General features: G+C 41.5%; 1 protein-coding gene across 1 annotated transcript; it reads left to right on the forward strand.

Moving 5' to 3' along the window:
- The first annotated feature begins 8,503 nt into the window (after window positions 1-8,503).
- Window positions 8,504-12,682, forward strand: LOC124165028 (uncharacterized protein K02A2.6-like). The gene has a single exon (XM_046542266.1). It carries the CDS (start codon window positions 8,504-8,506, stop codon window positions 12,680-12,682), a length of 4,179 nt encoding a protein of 1,392 aa, XP_046398222.1.
- The last annotated feature ends 38 nt before the right edge of the window (window positions 12,683-12,720 follow it).

The raw sequence follows: 12,720 nt of genomic DNA on the forward strand, positions 1-12,720 counted from the left end.
AGAGGCAGTTCCGTCTTGGAAAGTGATCCAATACGACTTAAGTCAATAATTATCAAAGCGAAGTTGTAGGTGCAGTGCGTGTAGTTGCAGTGCAGTGTGTGAAATAATAGTCCTGTGAATTATAAGAGAGATGAGTGAGTTATGATTTTTTAAGAGTCCCTACCAAGTGAACAGGGGCGTCGACTTATAAAAAATATCGTCCCATATCCTCCGATATGGGGGGGCCCATATCGGAGGTCTTGCTCCGGGAAGAGATTAAATTCAAAGTGTGTCTCAGCACCGAAACACTATCATGATTCATATCACTTGTTTTCAGTTAACCTGCATACTACCTTATGATTTGTTTTAACTCATTGTTGAATTTATTTTAAAAGGTAACTATCGTCAAGCATGGGGAATAAAAAATTCCAACATATTTTTGTGATTTCACAAAGCATAATATAACTAAATTATTTTCTTGAATTATTGAGGGGGCTCCGCCCCCTCAAACGAATCTTTTAGGGGGCTCGGGCCCCCTCAGGCCCCATGGAGTCGGCGCCACTGCAAGTGAAATTTGCGAAGTGTAATATGCCTATCAATTTATCAATATCAAGCTGTTTAATATACGAATCGGTAGGTATTTCAATTTGGCATTGTATTTTTAGGGCACTGTATTAAATAAAACAAGCCGTTTTGGAGATAGAAAAGTTTGGAAAAAGGATCACGACTCTTTAGTGGCACGTACTTTTGAAGGTATGTAGATATTTGTGTTTGGATTTGATAACTACCGAGCGGGCGCGCCTGATATTTATACACGACCAGACGCGTAGCGTACTTTGTCCACGATAGATGCATTTATATGATAACTCTCGATTATTGTTAGAATTTATCTTTATTTGTAGAAATTCGTTCAGGCTAGTACATTTATAGGTGATATTGGTATAAAGGGCACACAGATGGTAGAGGTGGTACACCCTTGGTCGCGAGGCATACTTTATACGCCACGGGTGTCGGTTTCCTCTTGCCGATCTAAAAACATTTTTCTACAATAATTTGTACTTAAAAAAAATCACGCTGCAGATAGTGAAAATTACATTGCATGAAAACACGAGACCATTTAAGAAAAGCGAAGCACGATGTACACGGCCGGTCGTGCGGCGTAATTTGAACGCCACGGGTGTCGGTTCCTCTATTGCCGATCTAAAAATAAATTACCTGCAATACTTCGTCGAGCTTTGATGAGTCGCAATATAGACCGTCAAAGTACATTATACTAATGAACGAGGCCATTCTAACCCAGAATGTACGTACAATGTTGAAATCCTTGGTATTCAATGATTGGCGTGTTTAACACGCGCTATAGCGCTCTCGCTCGAGAGTTAAAATCATAGCTTCAGTTTCGAAAATATGACGATTACGTAGTCAATTTAATTTTTTCAGGTCTGTTCAGCATTTCAAATGGAAAAAAAATTAATAAATATTTATTTTTTTAAATCTCAACCTGATATTGCGCAAATAGCTGAAAATCGGATCTGAATTTAGCTTTGCATCACTGTTGCCAGGTTCAGCTTTTTCGAAATGCTATTGGAATCATAAAATCGATTGGAAATTTTATCTAGTCCTAGGAAAAATGATCATAGTGCCTAAAACAGAATATCGAAAAAAAACTTCCCCGGAACGCAATGGAAAAGCCTTGCGGCAATGAGCCAGACCCGTCGGGTTGAAAATCATGATGGGTTGTTAAGATTTAAAGAAATGTATAAAGCAATTGTGCTTACACTATACAACTTATGCAGTGACATGGATTCTGAAACATCTTTAAAGGCTGATTCTTTTCTAAGATCAGTCATTTCAAGTGATTTTGTTGTGAGCTTATATTGCTTAGGAATGTTGTTCCCTTACACACTGTCGATATGCAGAACACTCCAATCTCCATTATGCGATTTGGCAGCAGCTTTACAACATGTCGATTTAATCATTAAGACTATTGAAGATGTTTGTCAAAATGTTGATGTAAAATTTGCTGAACTTTTCATGAACGTGGAGAACCTACTCAGAACTATTTACGAGGAAATGAAAATTCAGCGAATAACAGCCCGCCAAGAGCATAGGTTGAACTACAACACAAAAGAGCTTGAGACTTATTTTAGAATTACTATAATGATTCCACTTTTGGATGATTTCATTGATGAGCTTACGTCGAGAGTACAAAATCACAAAGACACAGTATCATTTCTCAATATTTTAATACCATATATCTGTGCGAATTGCCGCAGAGTGTATATCGACACCGAGGAGTTAATTAATTTGTTTGCTGCAAAGAAATCTAGAAGGCTAAATTTAATTATTTAATAATATGTTTATATTATCCTTTAAGGGTTTATAATAAATACGTATATAGTTAACCGTATACGTGCTATTTTATTTATCTTATTTAAATAATTTTATGATTGTCTACTATTCCATAAAACCCCCCCGAAACTATTTCCTGGCTACGGCCTTGAGGTTGCCAGTAATGATTTGGTGTCATAGGCGGATCCAGACGGGGGCACGTACCCCGTTTTGTATTACAAGGTATCCTTGTGCCTTCCCCCCCAAGAAAGAAATCCTGGATCCGCCCCTGTTTGGAGTTAATTAGAACTGTATCATGCTCTCCGGCGCTTAGGCGGCTTGGGATTCCTACCTCGAGATAGCCTACGACCGAATTTCAAAAAACATCACGCAAATGTTGGTGCTCTATTTTGGCACATTGCCTCAACTTTCAATCGGTATAGTATCGAAAGTAATAACGCGACGACCGCTAGCGTGATTAAGAATACCCTTAGATTTATATTTCAATGTGTTCGAAAAATCGGCGAGGAGAAAAACCTGGTTTATCGTAAACTTAGACCATATAAGCGAGTAGACCCACCGTTCGGGCGGAACGCTGTGGCCAACATTGCACAGTGGGAAAGTGAGGGGGATAAGGGAGCATGACGTCACGGCTGGGAATGCAGAAGATATACTGTATATGCGCTTGAGATATTTTAACACTCATCCGCTGCAAAGTCGTTGAAAAGTGAAGATGCTGGGCGGGCAAAATGATTATAGACTTAAAAAAGATATTTTTGCGATGAACTAAGGCATCTTATAGCCTTGACTGTGTGCAAAAAGTTACATAAATCAAGATTAAGCAAGAAGCGATTGTATTAAATACATTGATTAAGACTGTCATATGTAAACATATGCATACCCAGTGAGGGGCAAGGGGGGGGCAGCTGCTCCCCCTAGAAGCAAAAATCGCAAAAGTCTTTAAGAAAAATTTACTGAATTGAAACTAAAGTATTCAACAAAATAATATTCAAATTCGATATTGGAGCTCTAGAAATCTGCTATTCGACCCATCTCTTATAGTAACGCAAGAAATATACGACTTTACGTTTCTTGACCAGGGAGACAAATGATGGAATTGTCTATCAGAGATTTTTCTATGCCAACAAATGAATGCCATAAATGTATTTCTGGCACCTTGCCCCTTGGGAGCTGGTACATACCTCTGCACCTCCTCATACATTACGTCTCTTTGTGGTAATCCAAAGCAAACCAATGCCCCCAGGAGGGTTTTAAACCAGGAAAGCAGGGAGTCCAAATAACCTCGGAGTCCTAGATAATGTGGAGTCCCTGCTGAGATGGTCTCTTGGGACTCAGTCCAGCAGTCATGCTAAGGAGAGAACTCAGCCCGCCCGCAAAGGTTAAATTCTTCCAATAAATCAGCTTTATTTCATCATGAAAGTTCATTTGTAACTATTTTATATTTACTTCATTTGCGGAACCTTACATAGCCAATATTAATGGAAGCTAGATTTTATGATATAAATACTGGTCTCTTTGAATATATGGAACGAATTGGAATAGTGATGAAGTAACTGTGAGTTGAATAATTTTAAAAGAAGTAATTTATATTATTTCATCTTAATTTGAAGAGATTACATCGTGCCTAGCTGTCATGTCTTGTAAATTTTGCTCTTTTTATGTTAATATGATTTATCATGTTATGTATCATCATTCTTTACCGTTATAATATCAGCACACATTTATGCCTCTTTGGAAAAGTAAGAGAGAATGTGTCCACCTCTCTCCTCCTCCCTGGGTTCCTCCCTCTCTCCCCCATGGCTCAGCCAAGAGCGAGGAGATGCAGCAGTGAGTTCATTCAGCTGAGGGAGAAGCTTCAGATATGCTCAATGAAAGTTTTTCAAGTCTCTCTCTCTCATGCAATCACTCTCCTTCTACTGAATGTGAAAAGTGAACACGTAGTGTAGACACGCAGGCAGAACTTTGCTTGGGATAGTTGGTGCTTTTTTGGTAAGGGGTTAGCCTATACTGATATTTCTCGATCACAATAATGTACTTTCAAATCAATGAATGAAATGCAAGTTTGATAAAAATTCCTATGTCATTCCCATCCCCCCTGTCAGCCTGGGATCAATAGATAAAAGGTCTTTGAGCTGTACTTGGGTGTTTTGGGGGCCTTCTTTTGTGCAGAAAAGAAGAATGAAACAATCTCCCTTCAATGCATTGGGGGAGAAAATATTGATATCTTTTTTTTTAGCTATACCATACAACCAATGGCATTGATAAAGAAAATATGACTGATATTGATTAGCATGTAAATGCAAGTCCATCAATGCATTCACATCATTGTCTACTCTGGCAAAACAATAGATGACTAATCTGAAAGATTTTCCTACTCATAAATAAATGTTGATGTAAGCACAAAATATTTTACTGGTAATATGTGCTTTAATTAATAATTTTCTCCAGGATTAAGAGCAAACACATCAATCCTAGAGATATTTGTCAATAAATTCAATGCCAAGTTTAGGGTCTATAGGGATTATTTCGTGCAAAATAACTACGCCTTATGTAACAATGAACAACTATCAATTTATTGCGTCAGCAATACAATTGAGTTGCACTGAGAGAATCGGCGAACCGCGATGGCCGCTGTTTCAGTCCAGTTCCGCGCTACAGCAGGCAGGTCTAACTCGTGTGGGCTCAGGGATGCTACTCCCGGAGAAGGGTGCCAAATCCCTGTCCCGGGGTACCATTACCCTGCTGGCGCCAAAGGTCCTTCACCTGTCTCCCTCCAGGCGCTGCTGTCTTTCGTGGTAGTGTAAATGATTTGAACGCTACACCTAGCACATAGAAACCACAATTAGACATGGGATTATATTCGGAGAAATACAGTACTAAAATTTTTGAACCTTTTTTCGGACCAAAAAACTAATTACCATTCAATCATGGACACTTTCAAATAATTTCTAGCAATAATACTTCATACCTGCTTCTCCATCTTTCACATTTCAGACCTATGTATTCAATTTATTCAGACAGGAATGATGTACCACTATAAATTGAATCGTATTCTCAGGAGCCATGTGCCAGTAACAGTGTCGTGTAAGCAATACTTAGGTGTAGGTAGTATGTTGCTATAGGTAGTATGTAATGTTTCTTTTTAAAAGAGAAAATAATTTTGAATTCAATTCTTTCAGCACAGTTAGCAAGAAATTAACACTTTATGTGCGGATGACATATATATATGTCATGAGGGCTTTTCCACTCAGGCGGATGACATAAATTTTTCTTCTTCGGGAGTTCGTTTTTCCACTGGTCACTAGGGTGCTCCGAGCGCGCCTAGTGTTACTTTTTCATCCTCTCATAGACGGAGAAAAATGCAGAAAGCATTTTCATCCGAAATCCTTCACCAAGGTCCTTCACTAAGGGCATAATGGATTGGAAGCCATTGGGCAGGGAGAACTGGAAACTTGGCTGGGCCTTCTTCTCCACAGGGGCGCAATTAGGTATAACACGATTTCTAACGATTGGAGGTCAGAATTAGTGCGAGTACCAATTTTCGGGAGAAAGTGTGCCGTGATAGGTTTTTAGGAATGATGCAGGCTCTTCATTTCTCCGCTAACCTTGAAGGCATCCGTAGGACAGTGACTACGATTTGCCCAGAATGTGAAGGTCAACCAGGGCTCTGTCTAAGTCCTTGCTTTTACATACATCATAAAAATTTGTGAGAATTTTTATTGAAATGTTTCAATGTTGCAATAACTCTGAGGTAACATAGATTTGCTTTGATAAAAAAAGATGTTTCTTCCATAAATATATATTTTTCTTGCCGTTCATTGTGTGTTCTACTTCTGTGACTCGTAAAAATTAAATCTACGGCCGTTGAAACAAAAAAATACACGTAAAACCTAATTCCAAGATATTTTCGTCATTAACCTAAGGAATCAACGGTAGAAGAAGTATTATAAACGGAAATATGAAAAGTTCACTCATTCATACAAGGAAAATTGCATGTGTGTAATGTGGGTTGCGTGAATTGTCAATTACTGGTGACGGGTGGCATACATGTATGTCATTAACGTTTTCTACAAATTGCGAGGAATAGAAACAAAAAAAATTGCAAATTCTGTTGTATTACTTCCAAGACCACCGTTATGAAGGAAAATCACCCATCCGTCACTGGAGGTTTCGGCAAAAATATCATCCGCATTGAATGTGTTAAATGTATCATTACAGAAAATATGCACATGTAGTCTGATGTACTACAAGGAAATGAAAAGGCATTAGGTATGAACAGCAAAAAAATGATTATGATAACCAAGTGAAAAAGATGTAAAAGGCTTGATATGTTTTATCTCTGTATACAGTAGAGAATGTATTACTTGGGTCAATGAATAAAGATTAGGTATCTGTTTTTGAATAATATTAAGTTCAGAGAAGTGACTCTTAATGGACAGTACACATTACTTAATTAATGTTTGGCATGTAAATCATCTCACATTAAGAGGTGACCATGTTTTGGTTGAATATAGTCAAGTCCACCCCTGAATGATAATAAAAGATGATGTGCTTGAATTTCGGATAAAATCACTACTTTACAAAAAATAACATAGAACAACTTGAACTGGATGAAAATTATAAGTACCACTCATATCCAGGGCTGATAAACCACCACAAACAATCTTTTTCTGTGCCAGACTGGAGCCTGGGTCGAAGACTTCTTGCAACTCATCACCATCTCCTTTATTTTCATTGGGAAAAGGTGACAATACCATTCACAGAAGACATTCTTGCTTGATGCACTGATGTATGCACACTGCACAGACAATCATTCATTGATTCAGGCATGAATATGTACTTCCAACTGATTCACAGGCGTAAATGGATCATTCCTCTGAATTTCTGTCATTCTACGAGAAAATGAAATAGAGAAATAAGATTCTCTCACTTTCTATGACTAATACAATTTGAACACGGGCGTACCCAGCAAAGGGCAGGGTGGGGCAGCTCCCCCCCCCCCTTCCACTTAGAAACAAGAGTCGCAGAAGTCTTTGAGCAAAATCAGTACTGAATTGAAACAAAAGCATTCAACAAATTTTCTTTAAACCCACGAAAAATGATATATATATTAGTTTAAGATGTGTTACTAAAATAAAGCTATTTTTTCAAGGAAATAGTCTCATAAATCCTATTGCTGCTCCCCCCTCAGACCTTGGCTTGCACCCCCTCCCCCTAGAACACGGCTTGTCCCCCCCTAGTAATGATTCTGGGTACGTCCTTGAATTTGAATGTACCTGCAGGTACATTCAAATTGTTCATGAACAAATGGAAAAAATATTAAATTGAAGTTTTACAATAGTACTTCTACTAAACAGATTATTTGCAACCAAAAATTGTGTCAAATGGTAATTAACAAAAAAGGATTAACAAATGTTATGTATGTTCTGCTGTCTGCTAATATTGTGTGTCAGTTGTTTGTGACCGTGGCGCCACTTGCGTGGCGTGGTAGGAACTGGGGGACTTCAACAGCCTCTCGGATTGCAGCCATGGTCGAGTACGGACGTGTATTGTGCACTAGTGTATCATTCGCTTACTAAATAAAAGCGTGTTGTTAATTCAACCGGAGTTCTTATTACATATCAAGAATGGCGACGAGGATGGGATTCAAGACTAATCCACGAAATTTTGGACTGCAACCGAGTGCAATTGAGGACTTCTACATTTTTACCCCACGTGGTGCGTAAGTCTTGCCAGATAAGCGAGAAAGTTCTAAGGAGGTATGCTGTTTATTTTTTAACTGACTTTTAATTAATATATACTGCCTGTTTGGCGATATTCCTGCTGGAAAATACATTTGAGATAAATCTTATGTTGGCGCTAATAAGTTAACCACGTGTTTCATAAATTCTTACCACGGACTGTCTGTCTACGAACTTTAAACAAAATTGCTCATATTATTGCGTATTTGTGTATAGAAAGTGTTTTAGCAGTGATTATTGTTGTGATTTTATTGCCTGTTTGTGCTAAACCTTGTATTGACGAACTCTTGGCCACGTGGTGTGAACTATGTATACCGTGAAGTAATCGCCTAAGTGTTTAAAGTGAAAAATATTTGTGTGTGCGGGCTGATAGTTCCATGATTTACTTGAATTAATTATTAAAGTGTGTTTAAAATCATTTCCTGGCCACGATGTCGGAGGATTCGGTAAATGGTTCTCCGGCGTTGGGTGCCGTGGGAGGCATGCACCTGGGTATGGTTCCTCAATTTTCAGGCAATCCTTCAGATTTTGAGGACTTTAAGGAACAATTGCAATGTTATTTTGAGGCCAACCAAATCATGTCGTCCACGCAAAAAAGAGCCGTTTTCCTGTCGTGCACAGGCTCTCACACTTATGCCTTCGTTAAGAAACTTTGTGCCCCGGAGAAACCGTCTGCGAAATCCTTTGAAGAAATACTCGCGCTGTTATCGCGGCATTTCATACCAACTACGTGTGTGTGGGTGGAACGGGAAAAGTTTGATTTGAGAATGCAGAATCCGGGTGAACCGTTCAAGGACTTTGTTGCCGACTTGCGACAATTGGCTGACAATTGCAAATTCGCAGACCTCGATCAAGCACTCTTACGTCAAGTCCTTAGAGGTATGAAAAACCTCTCGCTTAAAGAGCAGTTATTCTCTTTGAACTTCGAGGATCTCACGCTTAAAATCGCTGTAGACAGAGCCATGGCTGCAGAACAGGCTAAAGTTCACGTGTCGCAGCTACAGGCGCAACAAAGTGCAAGTCGTGCGCAATATCAGAACGTGTTAGTGGTTAATAACAGAGATTCCCCAGATGCAAGTGTTTTCCGCACAGACAGATCCCACAACCCTCGGGCTCCACGGTCTACCCATCAACCCTCAAACAGGCATCAGCATGAAGTTGGGCGTACGACCTGTTACCGCTGTGGCGCCGAGACGCCGCACAGAGACTGCCCTGCAAGGAATGCTACCTGCCACTACTGCCACAAGGTTGGGCATCTGGCCAAGATGTGCTTTGCCAAGCGTCGCCGGGCCCAGAACCAGGGAGCACCGCAGCCGTTCCAGGGCACCAACAGAGAGCACCGCCGTGCCACCCCAGCCGCAGCCCATACGATCATCGAGCCGCCCCTGGTTTCAGACGACCAAATTCACGGAGGTAAACTTAATTCTTTGTTATTTTTCACCCCTTCCTCGGGAGCACCACCTCCAATACAAATAACAGTAAACATTGAAGGAGTGCCTTTGCTTATGGAGGTGGATAGTGGTGCAGGCCACACCATTATCGGGAGTCAAGTTTTTCAATCAAAGTTTAGTTCTTTAAAATTGAAACCCTGTGCCATTAATTTAACGACGTGGTCGAATGAGAAACTAAATGTGTTGGGACAAACCCAAGTGAAAGCAGAATTTCGAGGTTTTGTGGCTGAACTGACTCTATTAGTTGCTGCTGGCCCGGGGCCTTCCTTACTGGGTCGCTCCTGGTTTCACGCGTTGAACATTGGTGTGGATGGAGTGCATTTGTGCTCATCAAGTGTTCCCCTGCCCCCTGAAATATTAGATTTCAGTCATGTGGTTGCCCCTGGGTTGGGAAAATATAGTGGCCCTCCAACGCACATTCATCTAAAGGACGGTGCCTCCCCAGTGTTCCGTAAGGCTCGCCCAGTTCCCTATGCCCTATTGAACAGAGTGTCTTCGGAAATTGATCGGCTTGTGCATGAAGGTATTTTGGTGCCTGTCAAAGTGTCTGAGTGGGCCACACCTACAGTAAATGTGGAGAAAAGGGATGGGACTATCCGCATATGTGGGGATTACTCCTCCACTGTTAACCCAAACTGTTTGAGGGATGTTTACCCCCTTCCCACAATTGACGAAGTGCTTGGGAAATTAGCGGGAGGGAAATACTTTGCCAGGCTGGACATGTCCCTTGCCTTCCTACAACTGCCAGTCGATGCTGAGACTGCCAAGGTATTGACGCTAAACACCCACAAGGGTCTTTTTCAGGTGACCAGGCTTAGTCAGGGTCTCAGTGCAGCCCCTGGAATTTTTCAATGGATTATGGAGTCGCTCCTTGTGGGATTGGAGGGGACATTAGTTTATCTGGATGACATCCTCATTCAGGCTCCCACTAAGTCGGGTCTATGGCAGAGAGTGAGGGCAGTGCTTCGCAAGCTGAGTGATGCAGGATTACATCTTCGGTTGGACAAGTGCCTATTTGCGGTTCCCAAAATTGAGTTTGTTGGCTACCAACTGAGTGCGGAGGGAATACATCCCACGGACAAGAAAGTAAGTGCTATTTTATCCGCACCTAAACCTGAAAATGTTGACAGCTTGCGAGTTTACTTGGGGTTAGTGAATTACTATGACCGATTTTTCCCAAATAAAGCTTCCCAGTTTCATGTACTGTATGACCTTTTAAAGCAAGGTGCTAAGTGGGAGTGGGGAAGTGAGCATGAAAAGTGTTTATCTTATGTAAAAGATGTGGTGACAAAAGCGGCACTAATTCATTTTAACCCTGATCTCCCCATTGTGCTTGCTGGGGATGCATCTCCCCATGGTATTGGGGCAGTGATAAGCCACGTTATGCCGGATGGCACAGAGAGACCCATTGCTTTTGGCTCTCGCACATTAAAGCCCGCTGAGAGAAACTATTCCCAAGTGGACAAAGAGGCTTTGGCTATTATATTTGGTGTGACTAAATTTTATATGTATCTATGGGGTAGAAGATTCACCGTATACAGTGACAGCAAGCCAGTGGTGGGAATTTTCAACCCTCAAAGGAAGCAGTTGCCAGATATTATGTCCCCACGAGTGCTCCGCTGGTGTCTTTTCTTGGCAAATTTTGATTGCAATGTCTTGTATAGACCTGGCTCCCACAATGGGAATGCAGATTTTCTCAGCAGGTTGCCCCTGGAGGAGGAAGGAGAGGATTTATCTCCTGACCCAGCAGGTGTCCTTTTCCTTGAGGAATCTGCTGCACAGCATTCCCCACTGTCAGCTGGTGCCATCGCAGAAGCCACGAGGAAGGATCCCGTGGTGTCGAAGGTCCTGTGCGGAGTCCTACATGGATGGGATTTCTCTGAAAATTCTCCGGAGGTGCAGCGGTACCTGAGGGGTCCTCCTGGATCCTTGTCGATGATGAAGGGTTGTCTGTTAAGAGGCAACAGAGTGATAATCCCTCCGATTTATCGCTCTCAGGTGTTAGCCATGCTACACCAGGTGCACCAAGGTATCGTACGCACAAAAGGGCTGGCCAGGAGTTATGTATGGTGGCCTGGGATCGATGAGGACATTGAATCCTTAATTAAATCTTGCCCTCAATGTTCTTCAGTGCAAAACAATCCCCCTAAGGTACCCACCATTCCATGGAGCATACCTACAAAGCCATGGTCTAGGGTTCATGTAGATTTTGCTGGCCCAATAGTGGGTCATACGTTCTTGATTCTTGTGGATGCAATGTCCAAATGGGTGGAGGTAGCTTCCACTCGGGGTTCCCTGTCATCTAAAACCACAATAGCAAATTTGCGCAGCTGGTTTGCCACTCATGGCTTACCAGATGAAATTGTCACGGATAATGGACCTGCTTTCAGGTCTGAGGAGATGTCTGATTTTGTTCATAAGAATGGCATTTCGCATTATAAAACTCCCCCTTATAACCCTGCCTCTAATGGGTTGGCCGAAAGGATGGTGCAGACTGTCAAAAGATTGCTGCTTAAATTGCCCGCCCATGAATGGGAAAAGGAATTAGCTAACATCCTCCTCACGTTAAGAACCACTCCTAATTCCACAGGGTCAGCTCCCTCAGAGCTGTTGATGGGGAGAAGGTTGAAAACTGTTTTGGATAACCTACATCCAGCTCATGTAAATTTGAATGAGCAAAAGAGGAACTCCATCTTGCTGGGGAGAAGGGATGCGTCTGCAAATTACTTCACTGTTGGGGACACAGTTTTTTACAGGAATTATGGACGGGGAGGGCCATGGTTGGAGGGTGTAATTTCTGAAGTTGAGGGTCCTCATAATTTTAAAATTATATCAAACTCTGGTCATGTTGAGCGCAGGAATGTCAACCAACTCCGTCGCAGATGGGTTGGTAATAAAAATCCCAATATTATTGTAAATACTAATCCTTGTTCTGATTTTCCCAAGGTTCAAGCTGCAACTGAGGACTATCCTCATTCGCCTGAAAACACCACCTGGCTGGGTTGGCCTGATGAGTGGGTGGCCATACAAAATCCTCCGCCCGAAGGGTCTCCACCCTGTGATAACCCTGGAGCAAGACCAGCTACAAAGCCAAATTCATCTCGGCCTCGGCGGACAGTCAAACCTCCATCTCACCTAGATGACTTTGTACTCACCTAGATGACTTTGACCTAAAAGACTTTGTTTTTGAGATGTGA

This window comes from Ischnura elegans, chromosome 9, assembly GCF_921293095.1.
Source record: "Ischnura elegans chromosome 9, ioIscEleg1.1, whole genome shotgun sequence".
Taxonomy (NCBI): Eukaryota; Metazoa; Arthropoda; class Insecta; order Odonata; family Coenagrionidae; genus Ischnura; species Ischnura elegans.